The sequence below is a fragment of the Lathamus discolor genome, chromosome 4 (assembly GCF_037157495.1).
Source record: "Lathamus discolor isolate bLatDis1 chromosome 4, bLatDis1.hap1, whole genome shotgun sequence".
Taxonomy (NCBI): Eukaryota; Metazoa; Chordata; class Aves; order Psittaciformes; family Psittacidae; genus Lathamus; species Lathamus discolor.
Genome location: NC_088887.1, coordinates 6430327 through 6451262, shown reverse-complemented (window position 1 = coordinate 6451262; position 20936 = coordinate 6430327). Strand labels below are relative to the sequence as shown.

Below are 20936 nucleotides of genomic sequence, written 5' to 3'. Positions count from 1 at the left end.
GAAGCCCTGGAGGGTCCCGTAGATGAAGCCCGGGTGCTCCTCGTCCATCTCCTCTGGGGAAGAGCCGGCTGCAGTTTTGCAGTGCTCGCAGCAGGGGCTGCTGCTGCCTCACCGGGTGCGGTACCAAACCTCGGGCACCCCGCGCTGGGACGCTGTAGGGACACTACTACACATGGGGCAAAGCCTCTTTGCCAAATTGGGACTGACTTCTCCCCACCCCCAAGTACGTTCAAAGTAGCACTTTGGTCTGGGGTAGGGAATGCTGCAGCATGGTCATAGGAAATGATCAACCATGAAGCCTCCTGGAAGCAGCTGGTAGAAAAAATTAACTTAAAATCCACTAATGAATGGAGAAAAACCCTCCAGAGGACTTTCAACCCGTGGTTTGTTTGTAAACTTACCACTGGAATTTAAGGCAGTTGCTTTTCTGTCTGATTACCAGCAGCCACCAAGTGAAAACTGCATGTCATGTGGATACACCTACTGAGGAAGCCAACAGCATCCCAGCTTCTATCAGACAGTGTGGCCAGCAGGACCAGGGCAGTGATCATCCCCCTGTACTGGGCACTGGTGAGGCCACACCTCAAATCCTATGTTCAGTTTTGGATCCCCCACTGCAAGAGAGACATTGAGGTGCTAGAGCGGCCCCAGAGAAGGGCAATGGAGCTGGTGCAGGGTCTGGAGCACAAGTGTGATGGGGAACGGCTGAGGGACCTAGGGGAGGGGTTAGTCTGGAGAAGAGAAGGCTCGGGGGGACCTTATCCCTCTCTACAGGTGCCTGACAGGAGGATGAAGTGAGGTGGTGTCAGTCTCTTCTCCCAAGGAACAAGTGACAGGACAAGAGGAAATGGCCTCAAGCTGCACCAGGGGAGGCTTAGACTGGAGATTAGGAACACCCACTGGTGTTTTTGATGACTCCCAACTCTGGTCTTCTCCTGTATCTACTAAGAAATATGTATTCAATTCAGGAGGGGAAGAGCCAAAGCACTGTGTGATGGATTGGATTGCCTGTACGTGAGGAGAAAGAACAGAGTGAGGTGATGGGCTGCATTTCATTGCCATTACAGGATCTTGCATCAGTCATTGCATGGGCACACAGAGGAGCCTTCATGCTGCTTAACTTGAGGCACCTGGCTTAGGCACTGAATTCAGCATCTGGTTCCCCCATGGCTCTGTAGAGTCTTTGGAGGAGCTTGTGTCTTCCCATTAAGCCATTCAAAGCATCTTAATTACAGCTTTGCCCTGAATCCAAGGTTTCTGAGCAGCTGTAGGGGCAGCTGTGGAAGGTGGAGAGAAAGGCTCTGAGAGCTGAGGTTTTTGGCAGCAGGACTGCAAGTGCTCTGATTTATAACTGACTATAACTGACTGCCTTGCCACTGATGACAGATGTAGCCTTAAAGAGGCTCCCACCCAAGGGGGCCTGTAGTATCCATATCCCACATGAGCAGTTCCTTCTCCAATGTATCTGCTGTCTAAATGTGTTCTGCTTAGGAAAGGCTGTGCCTCTTTGCAGTTCAAGGCAGGAACTTTCATCTGACAGAAATCAAACTGAAAGGTAAGTGACTTAAAGGAGGTTCCTTGATTGCTCCCCGGTGAGTGCTGGACTCACTGTCCCTACAAATGTGCTCACTGTACTTCAGGGCATGTGAGAAACTCCTGCTACTCAGAAGCTACAGGAATCCTGTACACCTTATCCCAGTACCCTGTCCCCTTCCAAGTGGTGTCTGCCAACAAAGAGGTTGCCACTTCCAGTGACACACGGGGCAGCCACAGCAGTTGATGCTGATGAGGTTGAGTACTTTTAGGTTCCTGAGACATGTTTCCAAGTTATCCTTCCCCTGCTAGCTGTGCATCTCCACAAGCTCCAGCTCTGTCACTCCTACTGCTGTCTGCAAACCATAGGAAGCTATGAGTCCACCTCAGCCAGCATCCCTGAGCCCTGCTGCGCACAGTGTGATAGGAGATGCGACAGAGAGCACAGCCTTTCCCTGCCCACACACCCATTTAGAGGTGCTGCTTTTCTGCATAGAAGTTCTGTGGCCTCTGCCCCTGACCCCAGTGGTGCACAGACACCTTTATGCCCTCTCCTTGCTGACGGCAGTTTAGGCAGGGTCACATCACAGCCAGTACAAGACGCCTCTGTCTGCCTGCTTGCTGGGCCTTGGCAAAAGCCAGGAAGGCAGGAAGCCTTGAGGCTCTTGTGCTGTACCACCTGCCATCGCTCAGTCTGCCTGTTACCCTGTCAGCTTGTGACTGTTTAGGAAATAACAAAATTGATCTGGATGGTGATTCAGCTGCCTGGCCTAAAAAGGGGAAAAAAAAAAACCCCAATCCAACAACAAACCCACAGCTTTGTTAGCTATGGCAGAGAGGGATTAAGCCAGGCTCTATGGGAGAAGAATGATGGCTGTTGGCATGGAAGTTTTCTCCCCACTGCCTTGTGTTGGCATCAGCAGCTGGGATCTGTGGGGAACCTCTCACTCTGAGCTTTGATACCAAGGGCAGCTATTAGAAATAATGGGTGCAGTATTCAGAAGTACTGCATGAGGGAAAACCCACAAGTGTCCTTGGCCCAGTATAGCGAGACTGTGCAAGCTGTTGAGATGGTAGCTCTACAGTAGTGCCACATCTGTGCAGGGATGCTCCTGTAACACAGTGGGGAGCAGCACAGTACAGAGTAGCTGTACAGTGGTGCCTCATCTGTGCAGGGATGCTCCTGTAACACAGTGGGGAGCAGCAGTGAGGGGTCCTAGGTGTCCTGTGCTGCAGGTTTTGAAGAGGTGAGAGAGCACCCACATCTGTACCCAACCTCCACAGGCCCAGAAGAAGCTACAGAGAAATATTCCTTAAGTCCAACAGCCATGAGGGCTGTGGAGAAGCACTCTCCTCTTAAGCAGTGTTACTCTCCTGAGCCCAGAAACCGGACCCGTGTCCTGCCTTATCCAGTTTTTCATGGGTGCCTTCTCCTTGGCCCCTACCTCTAGCTATGTACTACTGAAACTGAAGCTGCTGCTGTTACCCCAAGGTCTGCTCTTAGAGCAGCAAAGCTGTAGACGTCCAGTTGCAAGGACAATTGTGTCAGTGTAAGCTGCAGCCTCACTGTTGGCCTTGTGCTGCAGAAAGTGATCTCATCCTTGGGGGACTCCTAGGAGACGGGAAAAACACCATCAAAAGAGTTGTGGGTCCTGGGGTGGCGGGAGAACCATGGATGTTTTAGTAGTGGGTGTTAATTGCAGGAACTTTCCGCTACATGATACGATCACGCCGTGTGGAAATGATCCCTGCACACACGTGGCTGAGCAAGTGCATGGGATAACTCCACACGGTTCCAAGCGCTGGGTTTCTTTCCCACGTTAAAACCGTGTGTTGGAGCTGCTGGAGTGTGTTCACCTGAGAGCGTGTACCTCTCAGTGTTTACAGTGAGGTTTCTTGCTTTCATGCCCACACCGTCACCTTTCCCCTGCATAAAGGAGCCAATAGCTCAGCTGATTTTCTTCTAATGCAGGCATCGGGTGCTTTGTGCTGCCAGATTACAGGCATTTAAGGGTTTATTTTTTTTTGTCCTGGAGGTTCTTGCAGACAGGATGGGTGCGAAGGACTTTGTCCTGCCAGACAGCTATATAAAGCACTCCGTGATTCAGCATTTGCTGCACCCTACACAGATTCCTCTGTTATCATACCAACAGGAATGCGGAGCTAGAAGGGATCTCCTAATCATCATCCTATTCCCCAGCTATGACAAGCACTGAGTCATGAAATCCCTCTCGTTAATATATCACAGTCCATCTGAAGATGGAAAATTCATTGGGAATTTTCTTGGCAGGTTATTCCAGAACTTCACTCTGACAGAAGGAAACTTGGTTCTGATTTGCAGCCCACATTTTTTCATAGCCTATTTTTATCTACTTGTTCTCATGCCAATGCTGTCTTCTAGTTAGTAGCTGCTCTTCCTTCTCGTTTCCTAACTTAGCCTCTTACATGCCGATGAAAAGTGGCCTTTTCTTCCCAGAATCCCTGGTCTGCTTGGAGAAGAGACTATATTTTTAGCTCCCTCTAGCAGTTCATACCTGCCACTCTTTCTATCTGCAGGAAGGCACTGAGAGCGAGCCCTGGTTTCATCGCTACCCATTGCAGCAATGGGAAGATGGCTGAATACACTGCTCCCAGCCTCCAGCTGCAGAGGAGTCTATAAAGAGTTTGGCAAGATGCTAGAGCAGGATCGCACCCACCTTTTGAAGGACTGGAGAAGAAATACTCATTGGTAGTTAAGATATCTGAAAGGCAAATTCTGTGGGTCAGCAGGAACTTGACATTTTTCCTGCAACTCTGCAATGGATGTGGGGATCCCAGCACCCATCAGGTGCTAGATTTACCAGCAGTATTTTAATATACTCGCAGAGGAAAGCCTGTCCATCTGTATTTCCTCCCAGCAAATCTCCTGCAAGTGCTGAGAGGTGCAGAAACCCTGAAGAGCTTTTGCTTCTTGGAGCTTCCCATGGCTTAGGAAATCCATATGGACCCAAGTTGCTTAGGAAGCTCCTGGTACCAATCAAGGGGCCCATAGGAAGACAAAATGAAGGCATTGTCCTGATGACACGATCCAATGCAGGAATAGCATGGACAAGGTGAATATAACTAGCAAGGCACCCTTCTGGAGTTGTGTGTTGGTTTCCAGGCAATTACATCTCATATCTAACCCAAATGAGGCGGGCAGTATTTCAAACCAAAGGGAACTGCAGGAATAATATTAGCTGATGCAATCGCACCTTGAATTTACAGCAGTGCTAGGCAGATCTATGAGCAGTGGGTTACTCTGTACATAATTACAGCAAATTCGAGCCCTTGTTTGGAAGCAGCTGGGTTTCGGTTGGTTTTTTTTTGAACAGTCCCCCAGATACAGGTGCTGGATAAAGACTTCTTTTCCTCTGACAGGTGAATCTTTCATTTGCTGGTGGATCATGCTTTTGCAAATATCAGCTCATTTCCTCGCTATTACAGCCTTTATCACGTCAGTAACAAACCCACATTTAGTGCTTTCCTGCTTCTGTGATCTATTCTTCACAACGCCTCAGTGGTGAGGTCTTTTTCCTGGCTCTCCTAATACCTGATATCAGCATGCTGCAGTCAAAGGGGGAGGCTGACTCTCCTGTTCTGGAAGCCTGGCATTACTGGGTACCCGTTGTGTTACAGTATGACCCCTTTGGCTAAATTCCACCCTCAGCCCCCACTGCCTTCAGCAATAGCTGCTTGAGGGCATCTGAACTGAGCCTTTAAAGCAGACAAGCTCAACAACAACAAAGAGAACCTGAGGATGACTTGGAGTCTAATTTACTCAAGGAGAAGACTCCGGAGTCAAGAGCCTTGTCTCTTCTACTGAACGTTGTGCTCATCTCAGAGAGAAAACCCATGCTCTCTTTCCTCTCTCACTGGCACCAGTCATTCGAGTGAACACAAAGCCACCTCCCTGAGATGCATCGAAGCTTCTTCACTAAATATTTGCAGAAAAGGCTTTGGGTGCTTCACCAGGAAGGCCTGAGAGGCAGGTTGACCCATCAAAAACCAGGAAAACAAAAGCTGATGCTTCCAGCTGGGCCCTGGTTAACTTCCTCAGCCAGCAAGTCTTGGACCTCAGTGAGAATTCCCAAATGTCCTCTGGAAAAAGTGAGAGAGGAGTTGGGAAAGATGGGGAAGGATTTCAGGCAATAAACTGGGGTATCAACAGTGGAGATCAGTGATTTTGCTGTTGAGTAGCCAGTAGTTGCTCTATGTGGATGGTTTGTTCAGAGCACCTAGTTTTAGTATAGAAAGTATTTCTATGCATGTTCCTGTATATATTTGTGTCCTTACACAACAGGAAAACATCCCGCTTTTTCAGGATCACCCCATCATCCAGAAAAATTGGAATTTGACAGTCATAGATCAGAAAGAGCCAAGAACCCTTTTCCCTGTCAGCAATCAAAGCATCTGCTGCAGCAAGGATGAGATTTCTACCAGTAAGCAATGATTTTTCTAGATAATAACAGCATTAGGAACAACTCCACAAGCATGTGAGATACATCTGCTAAAGCTCTTCCATAAAAAAATCCTCTTGCATCTTTCCCTTGGGAAAAATGAGCACCCTGCTCAGCAATCAGACCCTGGGCTGCAGGGGGGCCACAGCCCTACAAGCAGAGATGCTGCCTTTATGCTGCACACAGCAGGGGCCTATTTATTTGGCAGAATTGGGCTATCCTCTGCCTGATCCAGACAGCATCAATCTTGGGGCAGCAGCGGGAGGTAAGGTAGGTTTTGTGCTGACCACCTACCTTCCGGTACAGCTGGAAATCTGGGAACAATATCGTTTCAAACATTATTCATCAGGTTCCAGGACTGGTGCCAAGCTCTGTGCAGCTAACAGCTGAGCAACCCAGACTTGGTCTCTGCTTTTACAGGACTATTATAAAATCATTTCCCTCCGTGACCAGTTTAGGCTGTTCTAACGCAGAGTCATAAATGAGACATTGACTTTTAAAGATCTTCCTACCCTTAGGGTGGCAGATGAAAGAACAGGTCACAGCTTTGTTCTGCCGCAACATGCCTGGAAGTGTTGTGAGACATGCTTTCATTACAGGGAAATTTCCAGTGTCTCATTGGGTTTTGCAAGTTTGCAACCTACCTGTAGAGTAGGAAAGAAAGGCTGGGCTGGCCAAAACAGATAAAAGACATTTATTTGCTCATGCCATTTAGACAGCAGTAGCTGTCTTATTGATGTCTATATCTGTTGGAGAGAGCAGGGGTGACTTCCACTCCTAACATAAACCTTGTGGCATTTTTCAGCAACTCAGCAGGGATGCCCAAGCCCAAGATAACTTAAATTCATTTAATAAACCTGAACATTGTCTTTGCAAAACAAAGTGATCAGTGTAAGAGGAGCCCGTGACACTGTGGTGGGAAGGATGTTGCTCATACCAATTTGGCTGCTCAAGCAGTTTGCTCCTTTAACACCACCTCTGCCTCAAGTCCCCAATTTAACACCATTATTTTTACGAGTCTGCAGTAACCAGTGGAATAAATTAATTCAGGGGGTGTGCCAGATAATGAGGAGCTTTTCCTGCAGCAAAAAAGTCTCCAATAAAGAACTAGTGTTATAATTGTGTAAAGTGTATCAAGTGAAGAATGAGTGATTATCAATGAAGATGTTAAAGGCCCGGAGCATGCAGCCATTAGCAGATTTTGATAATTGGTGAGAATGGAAATGAGAAAAACAAAAGTGAAACAAAGTGAAATACTTTCTGATCGCACTATCTAACAGTTAATACCCCCACGCACCGGGATTCATAATATCCCCTGCATAAAAAGGATGCACAGAATTTCCCATAAAAATACCTCGGACTCACTTGCTTATCATTTCCTTAAAGCTTAAGTGTTATACCAAAATATTCATGCTGAGTGTGCTGGAAAGCTAAAATGAAAATTATTCAGGACATTTCCAAGAGCAAGGCTAACAAAAGCCCATTTGTCCCCATTTCAAGCCTGTCTGTTAGTTTTTTTGTCTGAGATGCTTCTCCCTCACAGCATACAAACTGGAAATGTAACTTCTATGGGTCTTGGCAAAACCCATCCAAACGGGACCACACTTTATGACCTTGGAAAGTCACAAGGCATGCAGATCTGTGGAGGCTTCTTAGCATTTAGTGGACAAAAAGCCATCCCCAAATCATGCCTGGAATTTCCACCCTGGCTGAGTATGCTCCATGTACTTGCTGATGCACTTGGGCTGTTCACTGATGGTAGCCAAGCCCACCCCACCTGCGAGTCGTTGCCATTACCACTGTGGGAGGGTGCCCTGAGTTGAGGGAAAATGGGCTTCCCCTCATAAAGGTGATGCCCACCATACTGCCACTGAAGCAGAATAGCAGAAGAAGTGGTTGTGGAAGCTGCTGGGGGAGAAAAGAGGTAAATCTGGTTGAAGAACCTGTTGTAACTGGGGCTGGGGGAGGAGCGAGTAAAAGAAGGAAAGATGGTGTAGCCGGAGCAGAAGAGGGAAGGTGGAGAGCTTCATTTTCTGAATCAACAAAATAAATGTGGATAGAAGGAAGGGTTGAAGCACCAAGAGCTTAGGACCTGGGAGCAGCTGTTGGGCAAAAATTAAGGCAAGGGAATAGGGGAAATGGTAGAGGTGATGGTAGGACAAGCCAGATGACTAGGAGCAGGACAGAGATGGGGTACATACGTGACTTCAGGTGAGATGCAGTTTGTGAAGGTGAGACTTGGGGAGAGGACAGACTTGACAATGGTGGAGCAGGGAGCAGAGGAGGTAGCAAAGGAGCTGTTTTTTTTTATTCCAGGGCCTTGAAAAAGTAAGACTGGAGGGAACACAGAGGGAAACAAGCAAAAAGCTCCTGGTGGCACATGCTGCTCTCCAGGGTTTGGAAGGGAACCTGGCTGTTCTGAAACTCCCAACTCATCTGCTGCCAGGATGTGGATTTCAAAGGCAAGCCTCTGATGCTGGCTAGCAGCACAGCAATCTCTTCCTACTGCCACCCTTCCCTTTGTTAGTTGGAGAGGGTATAATCACCTGGGTTGCCTCTTCCAGTCCCTGTCAGAGGTCCTTATGGTGGATCTGTTATTGTTAACGAACCTCCTGGATGCGCATATCACAGCATCCTTGCTAAGTTGAGTTGGCTTTAAAACGAACCAACCAGGATCCTAAAAAGCAGCACATTGTAATCTGCGCTGAAAAGGCTCTGAAATCAAGCATTGCGGAGTCATGGAAAGCTGGAATTAAGACAATTTGTGCAAACTTAATTTAGCTTAATTTTGGCATGTATGACTTTGTGGAAAACAGTCCTGGAAGGGACCTCAAGGAGCCATCTAGGGACTCCAGTCCATCTCTTTCCCCCAAGGCAGGACCATTCTTGACAAATGTTACTCTAATCTTCTCTTGCAAGACAGATGTTAATGGCACAATCGCATTCTTTTTCTTAATGGGATCCTGCCTCAGTGCACAAAATGTATCAGGGCCATGCTGTGGAGGAGACTGGAAATGCCGCTATTAAAAAGACAAGCTCATGGTTGAACTTGTGGACAACTGCCCTGGAGAGCTGCTTCTGCTTCAGAGTTCCTGGGTGGCCATTTAAATGGGACTTCTCTCAGGCAGTCATTAATTGTGTTTTTTCCATTTTGTGGGTGCTCAGCTTGAAAATACTGCCACTGTAATGGCTCATGCTTGGTGCCCTGTTTTAATAGTGTTAGGGCTTGAATTTTACCACCACTACACAAATAGCCCAGCTCATGTTGCCAAAGACTGGGAAATGAAACTGAAATGCTCATGCATCATGCTCAGCACTGGCTGTCGTAAGTTGCTCATCTCCCACTTCTCATCTGGGCCTGCCCTGTGCACTCTGTCAGCCTCCATCTCCTCACACCTTTGCTTGTTCTGCTGAAAGCATGTGTACAGAACCTTACAGTCATGCATGATGATTCCCAGTTGCTGTATTTTGTTTGTGGATGATTCCTCTGACTGTTCAGTTCAGGTTTCTCCATAACCACCTCATCCCCAGAGGTATATGCATTCAGTGCAATTAATTACACCAGTAACGTCTATAATTACCTCAGGGAAAAACCAGCAGAGTGTGTAAGAACTGGCAGCATACAGGACACCAGGAACTGCTGCGGTGGGTCACAGAATCAGCACAGGATTGTGGAGCACAGAAGGGGCCTCTGGTGATCATCTTGTCTAACCCACCCTTGCTTAAGGAGGGTCAGCTGGAGCTGTCACCTTCACTGTCCACTTCTGTATCCCATACTTTGTTGCATACCCATACAGCTTGTCTATGGGGATGTTACAGGAGACACTGTCTAAAGCTTTACTAAAGTCAAGGCAAACAGCATCCGCTGCTTTTATTCACCGACCAAGTCATCTTGCTGTGGAAGGCTGTCAAGTAGGTTAAGCCTGATTTCCCCTTTGTAAATCCATGCTGACTATGCTCAACCACATCTTTGTTCTTCATGTGTCTGGAAATGGTTTCCATTACTTCTTACTCCATTGCCTTTCCAGGGACTGATGTGAGGCTGACCAGACTCTAGTTTCCTTCTTGCCCTTCTTGATGATAGGAGTGATATTTGCTTTCTTGCAGGTCTCAGGAACCTCTCCATGACCTTTCAAAGAGTGACCTTGCAGTGACAATAGCCAGCTCTCCAAACACTTTTGGACCCCTTGCTCAGGGGCCTGGGATTGCTGAAGGACACTCGTACCCATAAGGCTTCCTCCTGGGTCACCTACCCCTGCTTCTACCTTTTGTACGTTTCTTCTTTATGTCAGTTTAGTCAGGAACTCCTTGTTCATCCATGCATGTCTCCTGCCATCTTTGCTTGATTTTCTTCTCGTCAGGATAAACTGCTCTTGAGTTTTGAGACGATCTGTGATTATCAAACAGCTCAGCCCCTGGCTTCTAGTCCTGTATCTTGTTCCTGATTGTGTCAGGGCAAGATGTTTCAGAGTGTTTTATAAACCTTCCCTTACTTTCACACTTAGTGATTTGAATTCAAACAGCATGTTTCAAGCCCTTTACAAAAAAAGAAATGAGGTTTAGTACTATATATTTATGGGGTCAGTATTATCCAGGTACTTGCCCATCAGTGATATCATTCACCAGTGACTTTCAGAGTCCAGTTAGAAATATAACTGCCTTCCTGTCACCTAGTGGGAGGCTACTTGCCCCAAAGCCCGCTTACTAGGTAGATCTTTCTAGTGTCCTTCTGCAAGTGTGGAGAAAAGAGAGGCTCTTCTAGGTGAAGTTTAAGAGCAACCCCACTTGAGAGCTAGAACCACCTCCTGGAGAGGTCTCTCACCTTCCAGGGACTAGAAAAACTCCTACTTTAAGCACCTGACATATACAATAACTGTTTAACTTGGAAATACTTCCTTCTACTGAAAGGGCCACCTTTCCTGTTAATTGTGTTGTCCTCTTGCTCCTGTGCTACGAGGCAAAAAGAGATCCTTTTGAACTCGGACCAGCATCATCAGCTTGATATGGCTTGCATCCAGTCCAATTAAAAACAAATAAATGTAGCATTTCCTTTAAGTCAGATGTCCTGAAATGACTCCTTTATAAAGAGGCATTGTTAATCCTACCGGGCTTTTTCTGCTTGTAGGCTTTTTCCCTAGGGGTCATTTGGAGTAACTGCTGCTCCAATCATGCAAACCTTGTTTAAGCTCCCCCATTTCCTTTCTGTGTCCTTATATGCCTACTCATTGTTGCCTGTTGAGTTCAGCTTTGCTCTCGCTGCTGGCTTGCAGCCTCTTGCAGGGCTTGAAAGGGGTGGTCATCCAAATCTTGCAGAACATGTAGCATGTGAGCAATAGCAGCTGGGCCAGATCGGCAGATAAGCTTTGCTGGCCATTAGAAAAACAATGGACTGTACGCTCAGTGCTGCTAAATACACAAAATAAACAGGGAGGGTTAAAAAAATAGGTTGCTTGTAACAATCAGGTCACATAATGTTCAGGAGGAAATGAGATTCTGGAATTATTTTTTTTTAAGGAATGAAATTGTTTCCGTTGATTCCTAGGGCTTTTTGGTGCTTTCATGCTACTGGTTTCTTGTCTCCAGACAGCTGGATCATGCTGCTTGGTCCTCAATCCTGCCTTGAAGAAAGGCATCTGAATTACATCTAATAGGGCTGAAGCAAAAGCAATGTGGGTTGTTAGTCTGATCAAATTAAGAGGTGTGCACTGTTGTGCAGAGTGTAAAAGGTTCTACCATGTCAAGCAGTCCACAGAGAATTAAGGAAAACAGGCGATTTTATGGGAAACACCCAGGACTCGTGTTTCAAAGACACAAGTCTTTTCTGTTATGATTCCAGTGCCTACTTTGAAGCTTTGTGTTTGCAGACCCTCTAGCCTGTTCATGTATTTGCTAAGTTTTTATATTGGATAACTCAGTTTCAATGCTGCACTTTCCAGATGTTTTAGTAATCTGGGAGAGAGCTCTCCTTTTAAAAACAGCTGTTTCCATCTCGGGGCAAGACAGCTGTCAACACCAGATGTACAATGCAAGATGCAGCAACAATTAGTAACCATTTACAAGCCAAAGATGAAGGAAGTAGTGTGCAATGGTGATTAGGGAGCAGGCAGGGACAGGGCTCCTTGATTCAGGTAGAGTGCTTGGTAAAAACTCAATACCCCAAATGAAAACACTGTTACATTTTTGGCCCCTTCATAATTAAGTGTGCATTTTCTCCCAGATTGAGGAGAATCACCACCTTTAATTCCAAACTGAAGACCCTCAGTCCATTGGTGAGACATACAACACCACTGCAAGTTCACTACTGTGGCTGATGTATGTAGAATGGCCAAGGTTTCACAGCTCTATTCAACCATTTTGCTATATGCTGTATACTGCAGAGCAATCATTCCTCTCTGCAGACAGAAGTGTATTGTACTCCCCACAGTTTACCTTGTAGGTATCAAGAATGGCTCTAAAACACCAAGCACTGTTGTCCCCATTCTCCCCAAGGAAGCTGGCTGGGGAGACCTGTACCCATGCAGTTGTTTTCAGCCCGGGTAAAAGCAGCTGTGACAGCAAGAGCTGGATGAGCATTTCATTGCAGCTAAGCATGGTAATTTTGGTCTGCAGGGAGCCCTTGCAGCAAGGACAGCATCCCAGGCAGGCTTCACCAGGCGCATTGCTGCCTTCTTTGCTTCTTTGGCGATGCAAACATCTATTCCCAATGGCTTTTTCTTCTTCTCTTGGCACCTTGCACTGTATGCAATGCTTTCTTTCCAAAGCTGTTTCAATAGGAACTAGAGAAACCTCTTCCTGCATTTGTGAGAAAGTACAGTAAATCTTATCACCCTGGTGCAACATCCCCCAGCTGTCTGAAGGGGGAAGCACTCCAAAATCTCCTTTGCTGGCTGTTGTGCTTGCATCCTTCTACAATTTCTAGGTCATTGTGACAGCTTGGAAACCAGCCTGGGTCTTCTCCCCTGCCCGTGCCTCTCCCATATGTCTACCAAGGCCCAGCTAAAGAGTACTCCTTATTCCCTGTCTCACGTTAAGACTTCCTAGCCCTACATGATTTTCTTAAATGGACTGAAGGCCTCAGGGATCAGGTTGGCTTTAACTCCTTGCAATTTTAAAGTCTCCTCAACAGTGTGGAACTTGATTGGAGAAGCAAGGAAATAGTGACCATGGGACATTTATACTCTTTCCTACCAATACCTATAGAGGGAGCCCCAGTAAATGCTGGTGAATGGGGTTGTTTGGATTTCCTGATGTAAGAATGACCCATCTGCTTCTTAGTAGCCTCTTCGCAGAAACAGGCAGACCTGCTGTGGGAAAATGCAAACAGAAAACAAGTGGATGTCAGTCTGAGCTGCTTGACTGCATCTGAGGGAGATGATACACACAGAATTATAATTTTCTAGATTTGAACTCTTTTAAACTCCTCGGGAAAGAGGCATAAGTTTTGCTTTCCAGGGAATGAATATCTGTAAGACATGTCAAAGGCTCACTAGAATGACAGCTTCTCTGGCTCTGGACACTGTGGTTTTTCCAGGGTTATTTATGAAGAAGGTGTGGCCAGACAAATGCTGGAGCAAGGGAAACTGTCCAACAGAACAAGATGTTCTCCTGGCACAGTGGGAAACCTGATGCTTCTTTCAAGAGCCAGTGGATAAGACCAACGTTAAACCTGTGCAGCAGGGAGGACTTCCACACAAGGATGCATTTGAGCGCCTAGTGAGTCACTGATGTTTTCCACGTGTCGCAATGTTGCCATGAACCTGTATTTGGCGTCTCTGCTCGTTCCACCACGCTGAATTGGGAAATGGACGTGGTCCGTAGCTCCTGTTAGATTAAACTGTTCGGACCACTTGGCTCTACTGGTTTTGGCAAACTTACCTAGAGTCTTGCAAGGGCCAGGCTCACCCCCACACATCCAGATCAGCAAAACGTCTGCTGTTCTCTGAAGCAATTGTTGGTGATGACATATTTTGTGACAGGAAATCATTGCAAAATGCTTGGTTCTCAGGATGAAAAACATGCAGCCAGCTCATAAAAATAAATGCAACTGGTATGTTCTAAACATAGATTCCTTCAGATTTTGTTCTAGGACAAAAATCAAACCCACTTTTCAGGATTTATTGTTCTAATCATTAATGCCTGGGCAGTCAGTAAATCTGCTACTGTTACAATCTCTGATTTTCCACTGGAAAAAAAAAAGAGAGAAGTTAAAGTTTAACCACAGCCATTGAGTTTGCCCATGCCAATCAAACAAGAGGCAAGCCATTACAATATCTCAGTAACTTGTTCGGTGGATAATTCCCCTGGCAATATTAAGGAATTAAATGCAAGACTGGTAGATCCATTAGTATTGTTTAGATTTGCAAAGCATAACAAAAGTTCAAACAGCCTTGAATGACTGCCTCTTTATGAGGCTAGTGGAGGTAGCCCTCTCACCATGGCTCCTGGTGGAATGACCAAGGAAGAGCTGCGAGGTAAGCAAACAGAACATCTTCCTACAGAACACCCAAAAAGGAAGCAATGGAGAAAGACAAGGCAGGAGTTCCCTGTGCAGGAACATGTCTGTGGGTGCATGTTGGAGCAGACCTGGTCGGCATCTGATTAAGATGATTGGATTTGAAGTTTAGGGTGATACATGAAAAGTAAACAGACAAATGAAAAGCCTTACACAAACAAAGCACACCCCACCACCCCCCTTCCGCTGAGCTCCTTAAAGCTTTGTTCTACCCGGGAATAGTACCAGTTTCCCAATTCACTGCCACCTTATGGCATTTCAGAGAGATGACACTCCGGTAATTCCTATTGGATGCTTCCTATTTTCAGGCAGCGTTGCTGGGAACTCGGTTGTTACAGAAACACGGCAGCTGTAAACCTGCCCCTTGCATCCAGGTTTGGAACAATATCAGTGCCTGAGACGCTGGATTATGCAAGCTTGTGAAAACCGATCATTAAAACGTCAATTCTATTTATATTTGCAGATTCTCAAGGGAGCTCATTTCATCAGCCAAGGGGCCGAAAATAAAGATGAACTTTGCAATGTTGTCAAAAGAGAGCCTTTCAGTCTAAAAAAGACTCATGACTCTCCTGAATGATTTTGTCAGCCCAGTTTTGCAATGGAGGATGAAAGATTAACAGATGCCATTATCATGTGTTGAGGGTTTTTCTGAAAGTAGACTTAGCCAAGGGAAGAATCTGTGAGAAGACTAACAGAAATGGAAGATGCTTTGTAGTTTCCCACCCCTTCAACTACATATAATCCTCCTTTAAGCACACTTGTGTGGTTTCCTAGTCGATGAGCAGACGCTACAACTTGAATGGACAGGCTTTGGAGAGTTGGTTGGTTAATTATTACTTGGAAATGTGGGCAGGATTGCCTAATAGGAAACAGAGCAGCTGGGATTTTTGTCCTGTGCATTCCCCAAGTGCATGGATAAACTTGGCATTCAGAAAAGCAACATTAGCAGCAACCAAGAGTTCTGGGCTTGATACGGGTTGTTTTGGTACTGAAGAGGAAACTGGGTGATTTTAGAGAAGGGCTATACCATATACAGGAGGACAAGCATGAAGCTGTTTTCCTGAGGTAAACCTGTTCTCTGTAAGTGAATGAAACTGGTTTCCATCTCCAGGTTGTAGACTCGTTATAAAGCTGGGAGGAACATTTTCCAAGCAAACACTGTCAGTATAAAGTATGCATGGGTTTGATTTTTATTTACTACTATTATGAGTAACAACAAATGCCAAAGCAAACAGCTCACCCTCCCCTCCCTGCTGTTTTTCAGATCACCAACTTTTTCAGTTAGCAAAAACTCATCTGTCTATCAAGTCAGTTCTCCTGTTTATGTAGTCTTTTGAAAGAACTTTACCAGAAAATAAGATGATGTGATTTGCACTGGCATTTTGGCGCTCAATGGCAACCCCCCCCCCCCCCCAATTTCAAGCTCATAAGTAGAATGTCTAGTGGTGCATTTCAGGTAGAGGAGAGCTAGCCACTGCCTAGTTGCATATTTACTTTGTCTTTTTGTGCAAGACCATCCTTTACAGAACTAATCCAATCTGTAGCCCTAATTTTTGACAAATAGCCATGACTGGGGTCAACAGCTGTACTGAAACAAGACAGAATATGTATTTTCATGGCTGATGGCCAATTGAGTCTGTGCCTCAGCAATGTTTGATACAGTGGCGTCTCAGAACAGGGCTGGAATGATGACTGTGGTGGTGTGGCTGCAGCACTACTCAATACTGTGATTACAGACTGTGTCTTTAGTCTTTGTTAGGGCACACCGCTCTCAATGGTCAAGCTTCCAGCTGTACAGAGCTGCACAGGTGGCTCATGAAGAATCAAACCTTAAACAGTCCCAGGTCCTTTGTAGTAGGTAAAGATATTAATTATTTGTCTGACAGGAAAAAAGGTTTCCAGCAAACTGAGCACCCTGGAGCAAGCAAACTGCTGAACAAGACCATTTAGAGAGACTGTGTTTGTTTTCTGCTTTGGAAAACAGCTCTTGTACAGGATAAATTTTAGCTTAGTTTGCTCACATAGCAAGCTGGTTCAGAATGGCAGTGGGAAGAAGTAAAAAAAGTAAATATGGCAATATTTTGCCGCCAGCAGCTCTTAGAACCTAACACTGTCAAGGAGTGTTTCTGCTAGTCCAAGTTACTTTGTGGTATAAACTATTCTGGCAAGCACACTTTTCTTAATGGCATAAGCAAATGGTGTGTGATTTTTGTTGAGGACTGCTGAGTATCTTTACTGAGGTCACAGCAGGGAGCAGTAGTCCAGCGCCTGCTTTGGCAGGGCTGGGAACTGATGCCCCGGGGGAGCTTCAGGGCCCTGAAGTACAAGCTCTTCCAGAACAGTGCCTAGGATTGTGGCCAAGGCCAAGCTCAATCCACTTGTGGTGACACTGGATATAAGGGCCAGTTTAGTAGCTCTAACAAACTGTGTTTCCTGTCTTGCTGATAACAGCTGAACCAGGAGAGTTTTCTAGGAGTGTTGATCTTCTATCTCCATCGCTCTGCCCAGTTTCTGAAGAACAGCTTTACTATCACTCCATGTGCCACTTCCAGTGTGCTGTTGCCGTATTTTTATAACAAGCCAGCTTGCCACACTGTGCGCCCCTCCTACAGCTGCTGAAGTTTCCCACCAACCACACCACAGGCCTATGGACAACACTGCAGATGGTAGCAACAGCTGGTTCAATGTCATTGTCTTTCATTGAATCACAGAATCAGCTCAGTTGGAAAAGACCTTTAAGCTCATCAAGTCCAACCTTTACCCCAGCAGTGCCAAGGCCACCAGTAACCTATGGCACTGAGGGCCTCGTCTATACAGTGTGTGAACACTTGCAGGGATGGTGACTCCATCACTGCCCTGGGCAGCCTGTTCCAGTGCAAAGCCTTTTGGTGTCACAATTCCTTCCTAATAGCCAGTCTAACCCTCACCTGGCTCAGCTTGAAGTCTCTTGCCATATCTCTTGTTACCTGGGAGAGAAGACCAACCCCCACCTCACTCCATCCTCCTGTCAGGCAGTTGTAGGGAGCAATAAGGTCCCCCCTGAGCCTTCTGTTTTCCAGACTGAACCCGCCCCCAGGTCCCTCAGCCATTCCCCATCACACTTGTGCTCCAGACCCTGCACCAGCTCCATTGCCCTTCTCTGGCCCCACTCCAGCACCTCCATGTCTCTCTTGCAGTGAGGGACCCAGAACTGAACACAGGATTCAAGGTGCAGCCTCATCAGTGCCCAGTACAGGGGGATGATCATTGCCCTGGCCCTGCTGGCTAAGCTACGCAGGATGCCATTGGCCTTCTTGGCTGCCTGGTCACAAGCAGTTCATTTTCAGCTCCAGCAATCAGCATCCCCAGGTCCTTTTCCATGAGCAGCTTTCCAGCCGCTCCTCACCAAGCCTGTAGCCTTGTGTGGTATTGTTGCGGTCCGGATGCAGGATCCAGCACTTTGCCTGTTGAACCTCATCACATTGGCCACAGCCCATTCACTCCAGCCTGTCCAGACCCCTCTGCAGGGTCTTCCTGTCCTTCGGCAGACCAACACTCCCATCCAACTTGGTGTCATCTGCCCTCGATCCCCTCATCCAGATCATTGATAAAGATATTAAACACTGGTCTGAACACTGAACCCTAATACCCGCTCGATGAGGGACCGACCTGAGTCCCTGGCGGTTTCATGAACAAACCAAGACAGGGTGGTGAGGCGCTGGCACAGGGTGCCCAGAGAAGCTGTGGCTGCCCCATCCCTGGCAGTGCTCAAGGCCACGCTGGACGGGGCTTGGAGCAACCTGCTCCAGTGGAAGGTGTCCCTGCTCTGGCAGGGGGTTGGAACTGGGTGAGCTTTGAGCTCCCTTCAACCCAAACCAGGCTGGGAACCCTGCGCCTCCCCCCCGCCTCCTCTCTGCCCAAGCGGCCTCAACCCAGAGCCGGGAGCCTCCTCCAGGGGGAGGTTACAGCCAGCGGGGCGGTGGCTGCCCGCCCGTAGAGCAGCACTGAGCATGCGCACAACCACCACCCCCCCCCCGCCGTACGCGCACGGTTAGGTCATAAAGGTGAGCGGCCGTGCCCCAACGGGCTTCCGGATTGGCCGGTGGCGGAGAGCTACATGGCGTCTTCGGGCCGCCTCATCGCCCTGAGCCAATAGGAGCCCGCGCCCGCTCTCCGTCTCGGGCTGCAGCTTGAACCCGTCCCAGGGCTGTGTGACGGCTGCAGCGCGCCCTCTGATTGGCTTTCACGCTTCGGCTCGGCCCGGCAATAGCCGGAAGAGAGGCCTCCTTCCTATTGGCTGCCGAACGCGCTGCTAGGGCGGTGGCAGCGCTTTCCGATTGGGTCTCCGTTTCGCTTCGGGGAGACTCGGCTGCACCCGTAATGGCTTCATGATTGGTTACAGGCATTTCCGTAACGGCCTCGGGATTGGTCCCGAGGACGCTCGGATGTTTCCGTGAGGGCCTCGGGCTGGGGTCTAACGAATGCGTCGGACTCTTCGGCTGTGTATTCACTGAAGGCGTTTACGGCCATTCCGCAGCGTAGGGCGGCGACAGCAATAGGCGGCTGCGCGGCTTTGGCGCACACACAGAGCGCAGCAGCAGGAGCCCGGCACGCAGCGGAGGCAGCAGCGGGGACAAAGGGACTGATCGGCACAAACAGGGAGGGGGGCCCGGCAGGAGGCAGCCAGCGCTGGGAGGGAGCGGCAGGAGGCTTCAGCCGGGCGGGCGAGTCCCATGTGCCTTGGTCGCCCGGGGAAGCAGCGCTAACCGCCGCCGTCAGCGCTCTGAAGCCGGCTGAGGAGCAACCGCTGAGCCGTCGCCGTCGTCATGGCCTGCGCCACCACCGCCGGCCGCGTCCCGCAGTGCAGCGTCCCCAGCCTGACCCGCCGCCAGCTGCCCCTGCGGGCGCAATGAGAAGCCGCGCCGGAGCCGCCGCCTCAGCGCCGCACTGAGAAACCTTCGTGAGGGAGCGAGGCCGCCCGGGCCGCTTCACCCCTGCTCCGCCCGCCGCGGATCCCGCCGCCACTGCCGGATCCCCTTGCGGGCGGTCGCATCGCCTCCAGTCGGCGGATTCGGAAACCCAGAGATCCCTCCGCCGCCGGGGAAAAAAATAGTCCCATTCCCTGCCGCCTCCCTCAGAGGCGAGGTGAAGCAAAGGAGAGGGGAGGGGGGGAGAAAGAAGAGGAAGGAAAAGAAGGGAAAGAAAAAAGCGGAAAAGGGGATAAAAACCCCAAGAGACGCAGCGGCGGGATCAGAGGAGCCGGGCCGTGAGCCGCCGCCCCATGTGACTGGCGCCCGGGGTGGGGGCAGCGAGGCCTAGCCAACCCCCCTCGCTCGCGGCCGGGAGCGGGAGCGGCGCCGGCCCGGGGGGGCTGCGGACTGGGCGGAGGCAGGTCTCGGACCCACCGGCGCTGCCGGGAAGGATGGTTTTGTGAGGAACGGGCGGCGTGAGGAAGAAGAGGAACACGAAGGAGAAGCCGCCGCCGCCGCCGAACGCTACAGAGACCGCGAGGGGAGGGGGCTTCCCCGGGGGGGGGGGAAGGGGGGACCCCGGCGTTTCATGTGGCGCGTCCCGCCCGTCTCCTCCAGCTGAGCGAGCGAGGGAGCGGCAGACGGGCCCGCCGGGGCGAGGCGGAGGAGGGGGAAAGGCAGGAAGAGAGCGGTGATCGGGGCACAGTAGGAGCGGGAGAACCATGTCCGGGCGGCCCAGGACCACCTCCTTCGCGGAGACCTGCAAGCCGGTGCAGCAGCCCTCGGCCTTCGGCAGCATGAAAGTTAGCCGTGAGTATCCTGGCCGCCCTGCGCGGGTGGGTGTCTGTCCAACCGGCCCTGCCGGGGCTTTCCCCCCCTCTCCACCCTTCGCTGAGGCGGTAGGGCGGCGGGCGGGAGCCCGGCCGGGGGCCGAGAGAGCGATCGAGAGCTCGGCCCCAGCCGCGGCGGAGCCAGCTCCTTTCTCTCCCCTTCCCCCTCCATTAACCTTGAATAGGCGCACGCCGCCGCTTCGTTTGGGGCCTGTTGGACAAAAAAAATGCCGGCTGGTTTGTCCTCTTCCTTAGCCCCCGATCGCTGCCAGCGTTTTAAGCAGCCTCTGGCTAATTAAAAAGCCTCCCCCCCACTTCTCTTCCCCCCCGCTTTGTGAAACGGATTGGCAGCTCCGTAGCATGCATTTCCTTTTCATTTCCTCCTTGAAAGGAGGAAGCGAATTGCGGGCACACAGGTATGGCCGTGACATTAATGTTCATTATGTGTTTTTTTTTTTTTTTATGCACTCCTGGCTCCGAAGAAGAGAGCTAGGAAGGTTTTTTCCATGCACCCGTAGATCGGGCGTGAGCACCTTTTAGTCCAGCCCTTTTATTTAAAAAAAAAAAAAAAAGCAAAAAAAAAAAAGGGGGGGGGGGGTCGGAGGGGAGCTTACAAAAGGTGTTTCTCTAATAT

At 49.0% G+C, this 20936-nt stretch overlaps 1 protein-coding gene across 2 annotated transcripts in view; it reads left to right on the top strand.

The window, feature by feature from the left end:
* Positions 1 to 18944: 18944 nt before the first annotated feature.
* GSK3B (glycogen synthase kinase 3 beta) overlaps positions 18945 to 20936 on the top strand; it is a 151355-nt gene continuing 149363 nt past the window's right edge. The window contains exon 1 of one of the 2 annotated variants that reach the window (XM_065676115.1): positions 18945 to 20282. In XM_065676115.1, the coding sequence (XP_065532187.1) occupies positions 20195 to 20282 (88 nt within the window). In that variant the 5' untranslated portion in view covers positions 18945 to 20194. The remainder of the gene's footprint in view (positions 20283 to 20936) is intronic. The other variant, XM_065676116.1, reaches the window with a different exon arrangement.